The 21616-nt window shown below is 38.8% G+C and overlaps 1 protein-coding gene across 4 annotated transcripts in view; it reads right to left on the bottom strand.

The window, feature by feature from the left end:
* Positions 1-1093: 1093 nt before the first annotated feature.
* clip2 (CAP-GLY domain containing linker protein 2) overlaps positions 1094-21616 on the bottom strand; it is a 30258-nt gene continuing 9735 nt past the window's right edge. The window contains exons 4-19 of one of the 4 annotated variants that reach the window (XM_044042085.1): positions 17873-17997; positions 16177-16390; positions 13860-14057; positions 13577-13680; positions 12985-13045; positions 11569-11673; positions 10124-10174; positions 8332-8712; positions 7659-8231; positions 7244-7301; positions 6185-6268; positions 5938-6094; positions 4188-4347; positions 2833-3021; positions 2070-2129; positions 1094-1980 (exon numbers count right to left, since the gene is read on the bottom strand). In XM_044042085.1, the coding sequence (XP_043898020.1) occupies positions 1969-1980; positions 2070-2129; positions 2833-3021; positions 4188-4347; positions 5938-6094; positions 6185-6268; positions 7244-7301; positions 7659-8231; positions 8332-8712; positions 10124-10174; positions 11569-11673; positions 12985-13045; positions 13577-13680; positions 13860-14057; positions 16177-16390; positions 17873-17997 (2532 nt within the window). In that variant the 3' untranslated portion in view covers positions 1094-1968. The remainder of the gene's footprint in view (positions 1981-2069; positions 2130-2832; positions 3022-4187; positions 4348-5937; positions 6095-6184; positions 6269-7243; positions 7302-7658; positions 8232-8331; positions 8713-10123; positions 10175-11568; positions 11674-12984; positions 13046-13576; positions 13681-13859; positions 14058-16176; positions 16391-17872; positions 17998-21616) is intronic. The other 3 variants (XM_044042086.1, XM_044042087.1, XM_044042088.1) reach the window with 3 other exon arrangements.

Below are 21616 nucleotides of genomic sequence, written 5' to 3' on the forward strand. Positions count from 1 at the left end.
ACGTAGGCATCAAATATAATACACTTATTTTAATACTAATGCATGGATGTGTTGATATACAGTACATGGTCCACAGGAAATAAAAATAGCTCATCATTATGGACAGTGTAAGAGAAGGATCGTAACAGGTTGAAGTCGTACATGTTTTTTTGTTTTTTTAGTGGATGAGAAAAGTCATAATATTCACTCTTTCACATGAATGACAATGAACGAGTGAATCCAGCAGATATTGGTGTCATCACAATCCGTCCTTTAACTGAAAACTCAAGTGTACCTATGGAATACAGTATGGTGAGCAGCTTTAAAGGTGCAGTGTGTAAGATTTTGTGACATTTAATATGTACGTCCCCTCACCTCACTCTTCCCTCCCGAGTGTTTATTTGAACCTACATAGCCTTCAGTTAGCATTAAAACTCGAAGATGTTTAGTTTTGTCCACTGTGGTCTACTGTAAAAACATGGTGGTCCAAAATGGTCTCCTGATATAAATTTACAATACAAAAAAAAAAGAAAAGTTCTTCCTAATTTCATATATATTGTTTAATAGTGATACCAATGAGTTAGCGGCTATTTGTTTACATTTGACCCAGAACATTGCACAAAGAATGCTGCAGCTGTTCAGTGTTCCTTAGTTCTTAAAGGCGATGCTAACAGTGTTTGGAGCTACACATTTACATTCCGCCGACTGTCAGTGTTCTTAGCTCTGCTAACCGTTAGCTTTGCTTTGTATTGAAATACAATAATTCACACAATCAGGTGATTTTACACTAAGACCTTTCCACCCCATTGAAAATGTGTATTTATCTATTTATTTTCATTTTATTTCATTTACAAACACCTCCAATTGTGCATCCCAGTCAACACAAACCTCTCTAACCTGATGCTAATGATACTTTAAAAGGTCCAGAGTGAAACATTTATGAGTATTAATTGACAAGAATTCACACAATCAGGTGATTTTACACTAAGACCTTTCCACCCCATTGAAAATGTGTATTTATCTATTTATTTTCATTTTATTTCATTTACAAACACCTCCAATTGTGCATCCCAGTCAACACAAACTTCTCTAACCTGATGCTGGGTTGAAACATTTATGAGTATTAATTGACAGAAATTGATAATTGCTTTAAATTAAAAATAAAATTTGATTGGTTTTCGTGGCATTAGAATTGGCGTTTCATATAAGGACCTTGCTTTATAGGGGCCACCATTTTGATGCAAACGAAGAACAGCTCCGCCTACATAATCCCGATGCATAAACTAACAAAAGGAGGCGGAGTGACATCTGACCTTTCTGGCATGTAAAGGCCAGGATAGTTCCTCGACATGCTAGGGGAGAGTGCGGCAATCTGCCGTCTTACCATTAGATGTCATTAATTCTTACACACCAGACCTTCCACATAATTATCGTAGACTGTAAGTAAACATGGTTTGTAAACACTGCAACTGTGATGATTCTGAAAAACCCTGTCTCCAGGTCAGGTGACGTCGTCATCGTCCTCGAGGAGCTGAGACAGCTCACCTACAGTACACGTTATTATTACAAAGCGGAGGGAGAGAGAAAAGAAAATGAACGTAATAAATAAATAAACAAAGCGACTGAGACTCGCTTCTTCACTTCCTTCTTTCTCCGAAGTTTCTGAATTGTCAAAATGTTCTCTGTATTTTTTTTATTATTATTTTTTTTTTAAACATTACTTCGTCAAAGTTGTCGGCATCGCACTGCGAGTTCTCAGCAGTTGTACCGATATTTCGTCTTCTCTTCTCTTCCAAGTCCATGTCCCACTTTGCGGGTGACATTTTTTTTTAATAGAACTTTGTGATTGGCTAATAGGTGCTTTTCTGCGACAACACGTAAAAATTCAGCGGAGATTTGGCTGTTTTGGTTTGAAGTGTAAACGGAAAAAATCGCTCTGGTGTCCGTCGCGGGACCGCTTCTGCTTACGTCTCATCTCGTCTTCTCATATCAGTGTTGTTCCTGACAAAAGACCAAAAAAGACGACATTTATTAACACTCACAGGTAACGTTAAAAGTTTGAAAATGAAAGAATTTGAAAGAATACCCACATCTCGAGTGTTGCCCGACTCCTGATGATGAATCCCATTTGCAGAATTTGCGCCGTGCGCCTGAAAAACAGTTGAAATTAAATATTTAATTACATATTAGAAAAGATAAGGAATACAATGACAACTGTTTTGTGTTGAGGCAGCTGTGTCAGTTTTATTTTATTTTAACTTTACTGTATTTGTGTTGTCTTCATTAACATCCTGTTAGTGGCATTTAGGGCAGAAAATAATATAATATAATACAATATAATATAATATAATAACACTACTTTCAAATTGAGTTTTAGTGTATTTATTTTGTGGACATTGTTTAGTGAAGTTATAATCAATGTTATTATTATATGTTAATTTGTGTATGAGGTTATTGCTTTAAAAACTACTTCATAAAGGTTTTATATGGTTTAATGTGTGTCTTGAACTGCTATATAAACGTATTACGTAATAACGTTTATTGTGAAAACATTGTACGTGACAGTTAATCGTGAGAACAATATACTGGAATAGTTTTTACAATTGTTGATAAATGTAAAACATGTTACAATGTACATTGTACGTATGTTGTAAAAAACTATGTTTGTATAAATTAGTGTTCATGTTGTAATGTGAAACGTGCATTGTTTTAATAATCTAAAAGAATAAACAGTGCGTATCATGTTATACGCTTTTATACGGAATACGTAACGAAAAAAATCCCACTCCATATTCCAAAACTGAACCCAGACTGGCTGAAAAACTAGTTTAAATTTGGAGTAAATGCTTTTACCGGGCTTTTCTCCGGATGCCGGCGCATGGCCTGCACCAGCTGGTCCACCTGCTGGTTGTGTTCCAGCGCGTTCCTCAGGGCCTCCTCTGTGCTGAGCAGCCGCTGGCGCAGGCGGTTTGCCTCCGAGTCCGGCGCCGACGGATCCAGCATGGAGTGACGCCGGTGGTCAGGTGACGCTCGTTCCTGACCCTGGAACACACACACACACACACACACACACACAAGATCATGAGAATTCTGCAGGTAAATAATTCATGTCATGCTACGATATACGAGATTCACATCTGGGAAAAATATTAGGATACATTATTCATATGTTCACAGATTTGACAGCAGTCAGACACGGAGGAGCACCTAAATAAGTCATGTGTTCACGTCATGGTTCATGTTAAAACCGTCTGTTCCATTATTGAGGCTTTTTGTGTGGCAACGAAAAATATTCACAAATTCATATTTGTGAATATTTCTTGTGTGAGAATATCGCAATATATGATCTCGAAATAGTATATCGCAATATCGATGTTATTGTTGGGAGTAAATTACGAATAACTACTAAAAAGGAAGACAACATAAACAAAATTGTATTTTATCTCAAAAGAATAACTATAAAACACACAAACGAATAAAAATGTGTATTTGATTTGTTTTGAATGTAAAACCATGAAAATGTAAATATATATACAAAAAATATACTTTTAAGAATAACATCTAAAATGAATGATAACTGCCGTAAATTGTTTGGACAAGAAGTAGCCTGTTACATTAATCTTGGGATTGTGAAATTGGCGAAGACTCAAAACAAGTCACGGTTAATGTCAGGGATTAAGGTTAGGCATTATGGGGGACGTTTATGCTAACTAGCTGCTAACACTAGCCTGTCGTTATTGGTGAAAATATGTGTCTACTCTGTAATTATTTAATTATTTGAATTAACATCAGTGTAATGCGGAGCCTAAACGTTTCCAAATACATATTTTTTTCTTTAGGAGAGGGTTAGCGTCACCGTTAATAGTAGCGCTGCTGAGTTTTCCGCCATATGTACAGGAAAAAAACGCGATCACTTTCAGGCCTCACTGTGACAACTAAATTGCCTTCAAATGCAACAAATGAAATGAAACACAGCCTTTAACTCCTCCAGCTTTCTTGCTTTGTTTCATGTCAGAAACTTAACTCTGTGCTGCCCTCTCGTGGATAAAATAAAACAACACCAATGTGAAGGATGTTTTGAAGTATTTGGGCAGTGCTGGTTATTATAATGTGTGAATTGTACGTAAATGTAGCTTTTCAGAGTTTTATCAGAATTGATGCGATTGAAGCTGTGTTTTCTTAGTTTGAGATGTTGTTCTTGTCTTTACCAGTAGGAGGAGTTTTTCCCGCAGCGTCTTGATGTCGTCCTGGAGTTTCTGCTCCTTCACCTTCCACTCCGCCTTGCGCACTTCCCGGTTCAGATCCTTTTCCATGTCCCGAGAATGACGATGCGACTCCAGGAGCAACACTCTCAGTTCGTTCAGGCTCCTGAGAGCACAAGAGGAAATAAATAAACATAAAAATAAAAATACAACCGGTTAGAAAGAAGATAATAAGAGAAACTATTTTCTGCTCTGAGAGAAGCAGAGAAAGTGAATCTGATCAGACTTTCCACAAAATTTCATTTATATTTAAAAAATAAAAACGTATTTTATTTTCTAAAAAATACCTACTGAAAGGGAGGATTTTATTATATTTAATTTAATTTATTAGGATAACTACAAAAACATGATATTTAATTAATTTATTTAAAATCCCAGAAACTGCCGTTAATCACTTTGACAGGAAGTAGCTGCACCTTGCGGAACAAACCAAGTTTTCCGGTTCAGATCTGTGTAGCGAAGAGGTACTGCCTATGACAAACCAAACCTGGTGACGTTAAATAAAAACCGAGGTCGTTAATCAAAGCGCGGAGTTCAAACAGTAAAGTGTCTCCACGTCTCTGTCCAGAAGATCCAGATCCTTCTCCTTTACAAAGTCCAGACACGTTCACAGTCAGACAGTACATTTATAGCGAGTGCTGTATTAACTCACACCGCTCTAATTGTATTACATTACTGCCCGTCTCGCATTACACCATTACTCCATTATTGATGGTTATGATGTTGGTAAATGCTGCGAGCAAGCGAGGCACTAAAAATAAGTGCCTGTGGCCGGAGCCGAGTATTTTTGTGTGTATCATAAAAGCGGCAGACACGTCGCACGCCAATAAAAGGATAAAACATCCATTGAAAAATTCAGCAGACGTCTCACGTTGAGTTAGTGTGATTGCGTTTAAGTATTCGCTTGCTGCTCTTTCAGGGTTTTTCAGAGCGGATTCTACGCAAAAACAAAGAGCAAAGTCCAATTAAAGATGACCAAATATTTCTAGAAATACAATTACGAGCAGGCTGTGATGTTTTAAGAAGATGCTTGCCACTTTATCATCGCATTTGACAGCATTTTGTGGCAGGAAACTGAGGTTTGTGTGGTTACCCCTCACACCAAAGTCCATAGAGAAAATCAGCGTTTTTAGCTCACAGAGACACAGGAGTTGTTGAGTTTGTGCCACTGAGATAAACCTGAATAAAGAATTTCAAACACAGAAGTCACCAAATAACACATTTGAAGTTACTTACAGAGAGGTAGTGTTAGGCAGTAGTTCACTGACAACTCCTGTGTGCTGTGATGTAAAATCGTTGATTTTCTCTATGGGCTTTGGTGTGGGAGAGCAAACAGTTAAAAAAGCAACACAAACTTGTGTTTTAGTGAAGAAAATACTGTCTAACATCAGAAAAAGATGAAAAACATATTCTCAAGAAATAGTAGACTTAAGCTGGCATGGATATTATAAGATGAGCCTTTTCTTATGTGGTTAAAATGATGTGGTTTGTCTGATGCGGCCGCTGGCAACGCGAATCGCCAACAGAGGCTTTAACGAGATGAAACATTAGAAAATTAAAGAGTGTGATTCAAACAATATTGTCCAGGTTGACAATGGAATCGATACGGCACTTGTGGTTTCCAAGAAACCATTCATTCTCGAGTTATAATAGCTTTGAGATGATGAAAAATCCATATGGCCCCGTGCCTCCGTACCTCTCTTTCTTCAGCAGGTCCTGGCTGATGCTCACCAGCTGCCCGGATGCATCATGGGACTTCCTGGTCATGGTCTCCAGCTCCGCCTCCACGCGCATCTTCTCCCTGGACAGGATGTCGGCTTTCTTCTCCCCGGCTCGAACTTTGCTCTCCAGAGCTGGCGAACGGAGAGAAAAACAACTTTTCAATCATTGTAATAATTCACTTGATGCTGCTCATGGTTTTTACTCTGGAAGACGACGTTTACCTCCCATCTGTGATTTGAGAGCTTCCACCTGCGAGGTGAGTGTCGAGACTTCTTTTTCCCTTTTCAACAACTTCTCCATCGTTTCTAAAGGAGAACGAAAAAAACAGAAACCAGCATGAGGAATTATGAACTGAAGCAGGTTTGTACATTGACCTCTGGACGCCTCCATGGGGAGGTGTTCCAGACACGTCCTCCTGGAGGACACCTCAAGGCCGACTCTGGACACGCTGGAGGGATTAGATCTCTCGGCACACCTGGGAAGACCTTGGGATCCTTCCCCAGAGGAGCTTGTAGAAGTAGCAGGGGAGAGGACAGTCTGGGCTTCCTGCTGCCCCCGCAACCCAAACCCAGATAAGTGCTACATTGAGATCATCTCCATATATAAATTATACAAACATTTGTGTGATTTTAGACCCATTTTGACCAGTGAATCAGGGGTCGTCCACAGGAAGGCCAGTTCAGGAGAATGTGAAAAATCTTGTTTGTTTGGTCTTTTTTGCTTTACGTATCTTTTATTTTCTTTCCTTAGTGGCCCTGGTTTGGTTCATTCCATCTCGGGTTATCTGACTGTATACACCGCAATGCATGATTATTTGAATAAAGCCTTAATTAAAAAGGTTTGGCACAAGTACAACAGCATTTAGAGTTGTCCTTTTTGTCAGAAGACATTTTATATGGAAAGCTTTTTAGGAAATGGAAAAAGAAAATATGATCACACGGGAAAAGTTATGTTTCCGTGATGTCCTATATGTCATAATGTGTTGAAATTTGGGAAAACACTTATAAAATCAACTTGGATCCTATAATTAAATTTGAGAAAAAAGCAATTAGAATAATAAATAAAGTTGGATACCAGTTTTTCATAGGATTTTTAATGTTAAATTCTTTAGACATTATGTATTTTCTAAATGAAATCTGACATCTTGAAATGTAAAATAATTACAGCTTACAGTGCGAAGTGAAAGTCTGGTATTATAATTTTAAGTGCATTGTTTTTCACGGTGTACTACATGAGAGGCAAAAATAAGCCACATGCTTCAGCCAAATAGACTTTAGTACCTTCGATATTTTGTTTCAGCTTCATCTTCTCCTCTGAAATTTCGTTGTCTTCTATGACCTGAAAACAGAGAAAATAAAAACACAAATCAATAATCAAAATTCATATAGTTTATTGGGGATCTAACAGCTGAAATTTAATGAATAAAAGGATGTTTTCATTCATTTATCATCACCTCCTCTTGCATATAAGGTCTTCTACACTGGATATTGTAGCTGGGAGTTGTTTGAAATACCCAACTTCACCTCTAGATGCCACTAGATTCTTAGCAATAATGTCACGACAGACCCATCACATATTTAATTAAATTTAATACAAAGTGGATTTTCCGAAGTGAATTGACGTTATATCACAAATGCAAAAGTGTTATATGACATATTTTACCCCAATCACGGCAAATTTAAAGCTTAGACTCACGTTTGCATCATGGGAAGTGTAGCGGTCGGCCTGGATGGCCTGGAGCTGGTTCGCCGTCACCCTGAGCTTCTCCTCCAGTTTCTGGATCTCCTCCCGACTCTCTGCGTGCGCGCTCTGCACAGCCTGGTAATCCGTCATCTTCTTCTCCGACAGCTCCAGTCTCTCCCTCAGCTGCTGCGCGCTGCGATCCCGCTCCACCTGCAGTCTCTCCATCTCCGCCAGCCTCTGCTCCGCCTTCTGGAGCTTCTCGGCTGCCTCCTCCAGGGCCTGCTTCCCACTCTGGTCCTCCACCTCAGTCCTCCAGGTGTGGTTGCCCTCGGCCAGTTGGTCTCTGGCCTCCTGGAGGCGGATGCAGAGGTCCTCGTGCTCTTTGGTCAGGATGGCGGCTTCGATCTTGTGCTTGGCCTTGAGATTCTCCACCTCCAGCTGGTGCTCCATCTTCAGGCTCTCCAGCGTGGCTCTCAGCTCCTGGCTGTCCTGCTCCTGGCCCTCAGTGACGCAGTCACTCGTCAACGTGGCCTTCAACTCCTCCAGGGATCGCTGGTGGTCACTCACCAAAGTGTCAAATTTAGCCTGCAGAGGAAAATGAAAATGATCAGACTTCACTGGGACTAAAACGTTAAAAGAAGAAGTTCAAGAAAAGTCAGAAGACTAACGTCGGACATGCACGTACCTTCCAGGTGTCCATCATCTCCATGTTCTCCTTGTTGGCCTGCTGGACCTTCTGCTTCAGCTCACAGATTTCCTGGTTCTGTTTCTCCACCACAGCCTTCAGAGAGTCGACCTCCAGCCCACTCGCTGCCAACGCCGTCTCGTACTTCTCCTTGAGCTCGCTGCTCTCCCTGAAGTGCTCGCGGCCCGCCGACAGCAGCTGCTCGCGCAGGAGCAGCGTCTCTGGCTCAGCGTCGGAGCCGGCGTTGTCGCCGTCGCCGGCCTTCAGCGAGCCGGCATCACCGCCTCCGAGTTGGGCCTGGAGGTTCTTGACCTCGGCTCTTCTGAGGGTCAGCTCCTCCTCCAGCTGCATGATGCGACTCTGCTCCTCCACCGTGGTTTGCTGATGACACAGAAAAGCAACATCCGTCACTGCTGTCGACGCCTTTCATCCACACACAAACAAAAGATGTCGTCCTTCTCTAAAGAACGGCGTCATTCCTGTGGCAGGTTCTGACACCTGCCACAGGAATGACGCCGTTCGGAAGAGAAGGACAAACTGAAACGGGAAAAACCCTGAAGACGGTCGAGTGCATTCCAGTGAAATATACAAACAAAAAGACATTCAGTGTGTGGACAGTTGTTTCAAAGTCTGACTTCCTGTTCAACTCTGAAGATAAAACATGACACAAAGACTCAGTGAACACAAGGGAAAATGTTCCCTATGTTTTCAAAACAAAATGTAACTTTTTTGTAACTCTGTTTTTTTAATCTCATATACTGTGTATACTGTATATATGGTTCGTTTGTAACATCAGAGCCATTAAAAGTTGCATTTTTTTTCTATTCTGTTTTATTAATGTTTTTATTCATATTGTTTACTTATTTTCTTATGTTGCTGACCTGTATTAAGTACTTCAATGTTTTTAAGTATTTGGACGGAAACATACAGAATTTCTAGTTATTTTGCTTTGGTTAAACTCAGAAACACAAGTTTAACTACTATTAAAACATTCAGAGTATTTAAATTAAATTAAGAGTTGAATCAGTGTATTCATGTACTCAGCATAATTCATTTTGATAAATTCCTCCTTTCTGTTTTAGTTTGAGTGCATTCTGCTTCTTAGTATTATTATGTTATTATTACTTAACAATGTCATAAAGTTAAAGTTAAGTTTTTTGTAACTTGTATCTGGAATCAATATTATGACTCAATAATATTAAAACAACAACATGAATGATTAATTAAGGGAATAAAGAGCAAAAATACTTTAATCTTTTTGTTGATAAGAACAGATTGATTATTGCAGCTTAACGTGAATTTTAAATTTCATCTCTGTTATTATTTTTGCACAAGCACAGACTCAAGATGTCTTTGTGTCATTTCCATCCAGAGTGAAAACACGAGGGAGCCAAAGGATCAGGAAGACGAGAGGAGAGCAGCCAAAAAAACTCTGATCATTCTAGAAGCAGCCGAGCAGATGAAACACAGCGCATAGCAAACCTACACACACACACACGACTGCAGACGTCCTGCACGCACACACTCAGATACAATCAACATTTTCTTTTATAAAAAAAACAGAGACAAAGATTAAGAATGAGGACCTGCTGCACAGATGTTATTTCCAACCATGTGGGGGAAAAAACAATCCACCAGAGTCGACGTTCACATTCCAGCACAGGAGTAAAAGAGGTAAGAGGGTCTACACAGTATTTGAGGTTAATGTCTTTAACAGCAGAAGTCGATTTGAGGTAAAGAAGTGAAATCAAAGCCAGAACAAGATCAAATCAGTTTGGGGTTTTTTCTTCACCTTGGTTCTCTTACCCAACCTCAAGGCTGCTGCGTCATGAGTGAATCTCCCCTGTTGGCAGAAGCAGACCTTACTAACAAATGTGAACGCAGCATTCTCTTATGTGATTTGATGCCTGAAACCTGAACGTGTTGATTATTGAATAGTTTTCTTTCCCTCTGAAGTTCAGGACTGTATGAAAAAGCGGTTTAAATGAAGTTCTCAATCTCCCACACCAAAGTCCATAGAGAAAATCAGCATTTTTAGATCACTTCTGCTGGTCTACTCACTGAGGTCAATCTAAATGCAAAATATCAGACACCGAAGTTACCAAATAACACATTTGGAATTACTGATGGAGGCAGCAGCGGATCAACAACCCCTGTGTGCTGTGATGTAAAATCAATGATTTTCTCTATGGAATTTGGTGTCGGAGAGCGAGTTGTGAGACAAAGCGTCTTTAAGTTTCCAGTCAAAAAAGGATGATTAACGGCAAAATAAAGCGGTGAACATTTTCTTCTGATATCGTAGCCTTAAGCAGGCTAAGAGGAGTCTTATGCCAAGTCGCTAAAATCAGTTTTTCCTTATTTTTTCTTTAAAAAAAAAGTTAAATATCACACTTTTTTTCTTTTTTCTTATATATCACACTAACTTTCTACTGCGTTTGAAATGTCATATCCTGTAAAGTGCAGCTGGCAATTGATCCAAAGGGCAACCTTTACGAATAAAAAAATCATAGTTTAAAAGGGAAAACAACTCTCCTGCAACAGAAGATGTGAAAAGCTTGAAGCAGCTGAGAGCCACGGACGACAACAACGACAGTGTTTCCTTTCAAAAAGGTGAGTGTTAAAAGCTGTGGTTCGACAGTGAGGAGCAACACAAATGTGATGTCAGCCACAATGATTATGATTAAAACATCCCTATCATGCTAAATGTTCCCCATAAATCTGTCTTAAAAATATTTTTTTCATTATATATATATAGTATGTTACCGCTGATATCTAACTTTAGAAATTTTGGATTTTGGATACAAGCATGAAGAGACAACCAAACACATTTTGTATTAAGCAGTAATTTGGCTTTACATTTTCATTAAACTGAAGGATTTTAATATTAAAACATATTTAAAATGAAATGTGGTATGAAAAAACATTTTTTATTTCATATATAATATAATAGCTGCATTGATAAACTTATACTAAGGGAGAGAGAAAGCGTACTTAACAAAATTACAATTTTGTCCAGTCTTAAATTGTATTAATTCTTATCTTAATTGTAAATCTGTAGTTTATATACTTATTGAAATATTTAATTATTTGTCATGTGTATGGGTGGTTAGCACAACTTTAACCTGTGCGCCTCAACAAAGAAGCAAACAGGTGCAGAAGCTCACAGGACAAGCTGCCACAGGCAAAAACAAAAGGGCTCGTGCTTTTTCACTTGTTTTTGTTTTGTTTTTTGTTTACCCTCCTCCTCTCTAAGTCTTTCTGAAGCACCTCTGCTCTCGACTTTTCGAGGAGCAGGTTCCGCTCAAGCTGACGAATATGGGCATGTTCCATTTTCGTCTGTGTCTACAAAGAGAAAGAGAAGGAGAGAAAGACAGAGAAGACATAAAAAGGACTCAAAGGGAAAGAGAGCCACAAGGATCGCAGGAGGGAAACGATGGAGATCAGAACAACTGTGGACAGATGATGAAAGGAGCAGATCAGTGGACAGGCAGTCCCAGCTCATCACAGGACTATAAAGATTTGAAGAGAAAGAGGCTTTAGATTTAATCCAGACCAGATTTTCAGACTCAGGCTTGAAGAGATGGTACATTTAACTATTAAAATATTTATAAAAGTACCACCTTTAGTGTTTAAAATGGAAATATGGAGCTATTCTTGCACAAACATGGCCAAAAGGGCCTGCCCAAGCCTTTACGGGGCCCTGAACAGAATTTAATCCACCATGTCAGACTAGCCTGTGTGTGACAATTATTGACACAAATATAAAGTGATAAATTGCAGCTGGGTTATTTAACCTTAGAGGGCAGTAAAATCACAAAATTGGCCCTCGGTGTGGTGATATACAACTTGAATTAAACAAGTTAACTTTAGTTCAACAAAATAAAACCAAATACATTTAGATAAACACTCTTTAGATATCTAATATCTAGTTATGTTTAATATGTTGAAATATTTTTTTTCTCCACACACTGTTGGAGACCCTCCCTTAGTTCTCAAAAATGCTTAGTTTTTATAAATCTAAATCTTATACTTTATTAATCCCCTTCGGGAAATTATTTATCTGCATTTGACCCATCCTAGAAATAAGAGCACTGGGTAGCACCCAGGGAGCTATGGGGGTTGGGTACCTTGCTCAAGGGTACACCAGCCATTTTGACCTGGTGGGGACTTGAACCAGCGACCGTCCAGGTTCAAGCCAAGTTCCCTTTCCTCTTGGCCACAGGCAGTCTTAGGTCTAAAAAATATCACAGTCATGTGAAAACCTCACAGTGCACGTTCACTGAAATCAGCAATTTATTTGCATACTTCTTTCAAATGTTTGATTTGTGTTCGCGGGTGAAAGCCGCTGCCCTCTTTTTCCACGATGTTTTTCAGATTTGCTGTGGTGAGCAGCAAAGACGCTGTCAATCAAATGTTTTTGGGTTCAGAGGAGATGGTTCTCACATCAATCAGCTGATCTGCACGTTTAAACCCCTTCATTCTCTCTTTGTCCTGATCTCCATTCATGCTGACGGAGCTGTCTGTGTCGTACTGCATGAGAAAAATCGACTTAAAATGCTAGATATTAGAGGAAACACTTAAAATGAATATAACAAAACTCATATGTTTGGTTATTGATTGTGTCCAGGTGATAGAAATGATACTGGTCAATACCTCCAGGTCTCCCTTAGTGATGCACTCCTCCTCCACTCTGAACTGCAGGTCCTCCACTTTTCTGTGAAGAAAAGTTATATCGCTAAGAGATTTTGAAAAAAACGGCACGTTTTGTTGAATTTTTCCATGATTTAACTCACATTTTTCTGAATGATAATATTCACCACGTATATAGTTGTGTTGTTTGTGTTAATTTGCAAAATTAGCCCGTTTTAGCTAATGAGTCAATGCTATGGAGACTTGCTATGTGAAAGTGACGAGTCAGGTTCAACTTCAGTAAGTTAACACGCTAACTTCAGTGGAAGAAATAGAGGCTCCACGCTGTCATTGTTTTCTACCACTAAAGATAATTTTAATGAGTAAATAAAGGAATGAATTTTGAGTCTAATGTTCCTGCTAGCTCTTAATGCTAACAATAGCAATGTCATGATAGCAAAACGTACACGACACCTCTAAATTTTGACATAGTACACTTTTTAAACTTTTAACAAGGTAACCAAGTTTGAAATCTTAAATAACACCTCATTAAATATGATTTAATATGATTTCTTTAAGTCAATGTTGTTGTCACAGGTAGCATAGGTGATGTTACCTTTTCTCTTCTTCGAGCTGATTGGCCAGTTCCAGCTTGTCTTTCTGTGTGCTGGCCAACATGGCTTTGATCTGCTGGAGTGTGCTCTCATTCTCTGTCACATACTGTGGAGAACAAAAAGGAGAAAAGTGCTTCAGAAAAACAAACTCTAGGTTTTCATGTTTTTAAACAACCTGCTACCGTTTATATCAGTTGTCTTGTTTATTTTTCACCACTAAACATGTTTGCGTGCACAAAAAAACTTATTGACTGGGATTGCTAACAATGGCGATCTCTTGCGTACCTGGACGTGCTGCGTCTTGAGGACGCTCATCTCCTTCTCCACCTCGCAGATGTGGCTGTTGGCTTTGGCCACCTCGGCGCGCTCCAGGTCCCTCTCGGCCAGCAGCTGCTCGATGTGCTGTTGCTTCTCCTTCAGCGCCTCCTGTAGGGCTGTGGTGCCGGAGATCTTCCGGGCGTAACGCGACGACGTCTCCGTCAGCTGGAAAAAACAGCAAGAAAAGGACAAATGAAGGAAAAAAATCCAAGAGGAAATCGGTTTTAAATCTAGACCTAAATAAGTTATAACTATTTGACAAAAATCTGAGGTCATACCATCAAGATCTCATATTTTTTGTAAATGATACAATTATTTTTCAAACTATTTTTATTTTACTTTTGAACAGAACCTAACTTCTGTTACCAATCTTAACATTTCTTTTTAATAGTAAATTATGATTAATCTCATGCAAAGTGCTTATTGTGTATTTTGTGAATGATTTATTACATTAATAAGACCAGCATCACATTTAAAGTTAAAGTTGAAGTATTGTATTTGACCACCAGAGGGTGCTCTTTGAAAGGCTTTCTTTCTTCAGTGTATGTCAGTAGTTTTGGTATAAACAGAAAAATACTTAACTTTTTATATATTTATTAATTTTTTTATTCCTTATTATTACAAATAATGTTTGTTTGTTATATTTTAAGTAAGTTTAAAATTTTGATTTCACAGAACATTTTGCTTTTTGAGTTTTAAGGGCATCTCATAGACATAAATAAACCATATTTACAAAAACAATAATTAAAAAAAGAAAAAATAACAAAAACACATAGAAAAGAAAAAAAAAAGATGATAAATCTGTTAAACATGCATTTAAGGATAAAATTCCACTTTTTTAATTGCCTAATTTCACTCGTTTTAAAACGAGATAAACTTTTATACTCGTATTTTCTGAAACGCAAATGTACTGAATAGACACATTAACCTTGTCTAAAAGAATTTATATGTATGTTAAATGTTTAAGATGAGAGCTGTGAACTGAGAGGTCAAAAAATATGGAAAAATACGGCTGATTTTGAAGAAACAACTCTACTTAGAGCTTAAGTGCTCGTAATACCAAATACAAAAAAGTGTGAAGTGGTGGATTCTTGCTTTTGTGTAAAAAAAAACCCCCTAAAAACAAACACATTTATGCTTATAGCTTAACAAATCAGGATGAATTTTGTCATGTTTATGTAAGATGGTGACAGCTATACGATAAAGTTCTGTACAGATCCAAAAAGTTCTTGCTGCAGGTCTGTGATCTCTGACTGCCTGTTTTTTTTCCAACAAAGACTTAAATAAAAGCAAACAAATGACGTGAAAGGATCTTCTGGGAAGAAGGATTTTCTGCCTCATAACATACGGAGCTTTATCTTCCAGCTGCGTCATTGCTGCTGCTAACAATTAAGGAAAGTAAAGGGGAGTTTCTTTTTAGATCTGCACGCCACGACAATCGATGCAAGGGGAAAATCTTGATTTGCCGCTCGTGTGAGTTTGTTGGCAGCAGATTGTGATGGCTTTTAAGTCTTAAAGACACAGTTGCAGCTGCAGAAGAATCTTTTTTTCTGCTGCAGCTTCAGAAAAGTACAAAATCACACCTGTTTTTATATCACAAGGAAGCCGTTATTTCACTTACAGAATTATAATAATCATGTCAAAATGTATATTTATACAGTAACAAAACAGTTTGGCAATTTAGTTTGGGGTCAGTGTGTCAAATTTGTAAAAAAAAAACATTTTATCTGTGTGTGAAATTGTGTTTATTTTCTTGACTATGTTTGATTTTTAGACCTTTAAATGTATGTAAGGCGCTTCAATTCACATTTAAGAAGCTGGAATATCAGAAAACTTGATTCAAACTAATCGATTTTCAAAATAGTCAATAAATAACCGACTATTGCAGCTCTAATTTCTTAGTTATCTTACTTGAGATATTGTGGAAATACAGTTTGCTTACTCACCTTCAAATGGAATCTTTTTTTGTTTTTGTTTTTTTATGTGTAATGTAAATTCACTTTCTTGCAAAGAGTCAGAGGAGAACATTAACACCACCGTCATGTCTGTGTCACAATCACAAGTCTACAATCAGGATTAAAAAATATGCCATCGTCTTTGTCCAAAATAGGAGAAAAATGGCTCTTTTACAGTCACTTTAATGCCAGAATATCTTCCAAACCAGACGTAACCACACCAGACGTGACAGTGTCGCCATATTTGTCCTCAGACTCTGCACAAAAGCGCCGGTTTGAGCTCAAACTGACGACCGAATGACAGTGTACTTTAAACGCAGCCGTCTTACCAGTCCAGCTCGGCTCGGCCGTCCGCCAACAGAGGACGCCACCGAGCTGACTGAACTGATGGAGGAGCTGCTGGGGCTGTGGGCCAGAGACGACACGCCCATGGCCACACGCTTGCTCTTCTTGGCCTTGGCTGGGCTGGTGGACGGGAAGCCGATGCGGATCACCTTGTGGATTGGAGCGAAGAGGCCGAACTTTTGAAGACACTGGAAATATCTGTGTGGGGGGAAAGAGAAGAAGAGGAACCAATGGGGAAACAGATTTTAGCCCCTTCATCAAAGTCTACAATATCTTCATCATCTGACTGGAAAACTAAAGTTTGTAAAACAACTGAACCAAATTCCATTGAGAAAACCAGCGTTTTTAGCTCATGGGGACACAGGAGCAGCTCGTCTCCTGCTGCCTCATTTGGACAATTTGTGTCACATGGGTGAATCCGAACAAAGGGATCCAAACACCGAATTGAAAACAATCATACGGTTGAACTTCCTGATTGAGCCAGAAGTGGATTAAAACTACCGTGTGCCATTATGTAAAATCATTGATTTTTTCTATGGAATTTGGTGTGGGAGAGTTAGCAGATTACAAGGTACCACAAACTTCATGTTTCCTGTCAGAACATACTAAATTATCCCTTCAAAGTTATTTATGAGGTACTTATGCTCATATTTCTAAATGTGGAACAGGAAAAAAAACACGACTATAGTCCAAAATGTTACAGTATTTCACAAAAAATGTGTTATGGGTCTCTAAAATCATCCATAAAACCTTTAAAACTGCTGCAGTTTTATAGTTTTTTATATCACCTTGAAACCTTAGTGCATTTGAAGTGGGAGACATTAAGTGTGAGCTTGCAGTGTTTTAGCCATTTTTAACGGTTTTCCTTCACTCGTGGGAAAGAAGCGTGTGTGGTAAACTGGATAAATAATGATAAGTGTGATGATCTAAAACAGGCACAACCAGCAGCAGCAGTCGTGTAAAAGCAGCTTCGGAAACTGGAGGAACAGTTAATGTAATTTCATGGACGAACAAATGAAAGACTGATTTAATTCTATGGGGGAAAAAAAAGCATAGGAATCTGGGAACTTGAAGCCGTCAAAACATAATAAAAAAGAAACCGTATAACCACTTATTAATGTGCAATTACACGTATCAACACCAATTTTTTTGACATAATTTGAATTCAAGCTATTTGTTTTTGCAAATAATAGGTGGTGATGTCAGTTATTGTCATGGAAAACTAATTAAATATAATAAAAATCTGCCACAATTACGCTGGTGGTCTGGCAACCCATGCTGCTTTGAGTGTGTGTATCTGTTTTTAACACGTTCAACTGTAGCATTTTACTAGCACTAGCATGCTAATGCATCACAGTTTATTTAGAATTAGCATTGGAACAAGGTGAAAGTGACACAAGTGTTTTCAACAGATTAAGTAACGTAAGGAGAGAAATGCAGCTTTGCTAATCTTTAATTTTAAATAACAACACAGAGTCAGAAAACATTTGAACCAGCTAGCTACAACAAAGTGCTAACGCTAAGATATTGTATTTTTAATTTATGGTTTTGACTCAGCTTTTAAAAATTAGGTAGATAGCATTAGCTTGCTAGTACCCTGCTCTAATCTCCTCACCTGTTGATTATATAACCAGCTAAACACTGTGTATGTATTTTAAATGATAAATCAGACGCGTGTACCTTGTTCCAGCCACTGCTCCGTCGTTCTTCCCCAGAGGCTCATCCAGCTCCACTCCACACCATTCGCCTTTGGCAAAGTCCGTCTCGCCCATGTAGCGGATGACGCCCATCTTTGAGCCTCCGACCTGGCGTTAAATAAGAAGAATAAATTGTTTTTTGATGTGGCTCCAAGATTAAGCATGGAATCGTCTATTCCATGCTTAGAATATCAAAATTTGAGGAGGGTGCTAATGATCCTGATGTCATGTTTTTAAAATGATGTCCTCTCACTTAAAACCAGAGTTCAGGTTTTAATTTGCAAGTGTGGTTGTTCCGCTGTACCAAATTCCACCCAGAAAATCAACGATTTTACATCACGGCACACAGGAGCTGTTGATCCACTGCTGTCTCCATCACTTAAGTTCAAATATGTTATTTTGCAACTTCTGTGTTTGAAATCCCTCTTTACGATTTACCTCGGTGACACAAATTAACCAAACGAGGCAGCAGTAGACCAGCCGCTCCTGTGTCCCCGTGACATAAAAACACCGATATTCTCTATGGAGTTTGGTGTGGGAGAGTGAGAGGTTAACAAACTCTGTTTTCCAGTCAGAAGAGACTGTCCAAGGTTGCAGTGGACACATTCTAAAAATATCATGGATTTAGGTGTAGATATTCATGTCATGTCAAAACCACACACAACCACCCTCCTGAAACCTGAGGTTCTGTATGTAAAATATACATTCAAGGGTGTGTGGGTCACTTTGTGAGCTTTCTGTCGCCTGATTAATATTCCTCTCCTGCAACTGACTTGTCCCTCACGCAGGCCACAGAGGCCAAAGAGGACGACACAGCAGGGAACGCTGTCGTGTCACCAAACTTCAAACTGCGACGGTTTAGTCTGACGGCACAAATGTGTCATGTTCTCCGTGACTCAGTGTCTAAATACCAGCAGCACTGTTATTACCCATCTCATCTAATTGATTTATCAAAACAGCTCCATGAGAGTTTCACACCGTGTCCCAAGCTTTAACCTCGGAGTTACTCTGTCTCTGTTTGAAAACGCTGCGGTGTATATTAATTCGATAAAGTATTTACTCTTATTTTGTCTTGAAATACATTTGTAACAGCATCAAGTTATTTAATTTAAAGCATCAGAGGTGCATTTATGCATGTAGACATGGTCCAGATGAATTGCTAAAGTTCAAACTGAGCATCAGAATAAGCAGGAAAAGTGATTAAAGTGACCACCACCAAATCAAATGAAATTATTTCTATCTTGGACCAAATGCCCTTAAAATCATAAAAAAACATAATCTCAAAAAAAGTCAAAACTATGTAACATTGGTTAAGGCAGACAAATCCCGATTGGTCTCAGAATACGCTAAATTTCAGGTTTTTAACCAATAACAAAGGCTGTGTCCATACAGCATACATGAAAATGTATGCATATTCTTCTAGTTTGCCAAATGAAGACAACCGCGAAGTAAGAATATGTAGAATAGCCATCGGGGGGGGACAGCAATGGTTGAATGAAAATCTGCACCTACTTCTGACTTGATTTTTAACATCTGTAAACATTTTCCTGAGGAGTTAATTGTCTCAATCACAAGTTTCAGATCGTCTTCAATAGAATATTATGATAAAATAAACAATAAGGCATGTAGACACTAGTTTGATTGACATCTGGTACTGTCCAATAGGAAACTGGTTCCAAATCGTGAATCTCGAGGCTTCTAAAAGGGAATTCAGAATCGTACGGATGACGTCACAGATGGGTGTGCCTCAAGGGTCAATTTTGGGCCCAGTCTTTTTCCTACCATCTTCATTAATAACAGTGTAGATCACCTCTATGCTGATGACACTAGTACATATTTATAGATCCTTCTACAATCACAAAATTCAATACCAAACTGTCCTTTTAACCACACAGTGTGTAATCCGAGTTCGACATTTTGTGCTCGTTTCACAAATATTTTTGAGGCAGTGTTGTGTTTCAAGAAGCAGAGGAGTGGGGGCGTGGGACAAGCGGTCAGATCCAAGCGCATCCAAAGACACCGCGGTAAGATAGATTACATGGGAGCGGCTTAGGAAATAGATGGATTCAGTGATCAATGTGTCAGCAGCGGTCTCCCCTTTCTTAAGTGCTGAAAGTAATCTGGAGTGATTTACGATATTGACCAGCAGAAAGGCTCCTCCCGGCTCCCGCTTTTCCAGCTGCATGGGGTCTGGGGTAACAATCCCATGTGCCCATCGGCAAATGGAAAGCAACGCGACCCAGGGCCAGTCATTCCATATGCAGAGAATTCTAAACACTAATGGGGAAAATAAAGATATAAATGTTGGTTCTCTTGAGGTTTACAGCTCAAGAGGTTAGTGAGAGGACAAAGGCACCCGAGAGGTTGGATGAAGGTTCAATGGTGGCAGCAGACAGAATAAGGAAAAACACAACTTCCCTTTGGGATTCAAACCAGCATCATGTTACACTGCATCAATCCACCCTCACTACTGCCTGCATGAAATTGTAATTAGGCGTCCACTGGGACCCCGAAACGTCTAATTTCTGCTCCTCGGGATGATATTAGTGTCAAATATTTACAGACAAACAAGGAGTTACACACTTTAAATTATATTAAGTTCATATATTCATACATACACTGTGAGTAGGGATTATTGTATTAAAGTAGCACTGACAGGTTACTCATGCCACATGTAATATACAGTAAGTCCATATGGTAGATATTCTGGTAACTTAAAGATAGAATATTATGTTTTTTTTCCATTTTATAGTTGTTCTATATTGTACTTTCACACATGTGGAAATGCATGTTATTATTGATTACCTTTATCTTTACTGTCTTTGCTCATGTGACAATGTAAATTGGAACATCTTGTCTCATCTTATTAATGTATTAATGAAATATTAACAGGAAAACTGTGATTGTATCGTATTGGCGCATCACTGTTAGGGTTTTTGTTGAAAAACTGAAAAACAAATTCTTTACCACAAAAAAAGAAATCTTTTAAGCAATGGTGGGCTGTCAGGGCCAGCAGGGCCTTCTCTGCTGGCCCTGCTTTTTTATTATTATTATTCTTATTTTTAATAATCAAATTAATTTGTGTCTAAACATGTCTGAATTCAATTACTTTTTCAGTATGTTATGATTATATTTCCAGAAAGAATATGGTTATTTTTTGTGAAGCTGAGCTGGATTTTCCTGGATGTCATTAAACGCATCATAGTTCCGTGGACCTGCTCTAGTAGTATTGCTGGCCTTTCGTTGAAGCTGCCATTTCCTATTTGGTTATAACTTTGACTGACGTGTGTCGTCAGCCAATCAAAATGTGATATCATAGTGACAGAACGCCCCAGGCCCAGCGATGTGTCTGGCGCTAGCCCCCGCTGTTGTCATCAATGACGTTTGAACCTTTGGCAGGTTTTGAAGTAAGCTATGATCACTGCATTAACACCACCAATCCATCATGTGTCTGATCTCCTTCATGTGCACTTTTCACGGTGATAGTTTGGAGAAAAGAAGGAAATTGTTTCAAGAGGAAGACATACACCGAAGAGGTACATCATTTACTGTAGTTGGAGTGTTAATGATAAATTTATAACATTTTTTAGAAGTGGTGAGGACAAACTGTTGATCGTAAATAGTGCCGGGGACGTGTTTTCTATTTCTACTGGTTTGATTGCTCCTTTTAGGATAGTGAACTGATTTTCCCCAATTTTCTGACAAATACTCTGATCAAATAATCCAA

This window comes from Solea senegalensis, linkage group LG13 (genome assembly GCF_019176455.1).
Source record: "Solea senegalensis isolate Sse05_10M linkage group LG13, IFAPA_SoseM_1, whole genome shotgun sequence".
Lineage (NCBI taxonomy): Eukaryota > Metazoa > Chordata > Actinopteri > Pleuronectiformes > Soleidae > Solea > Solea senegalensis.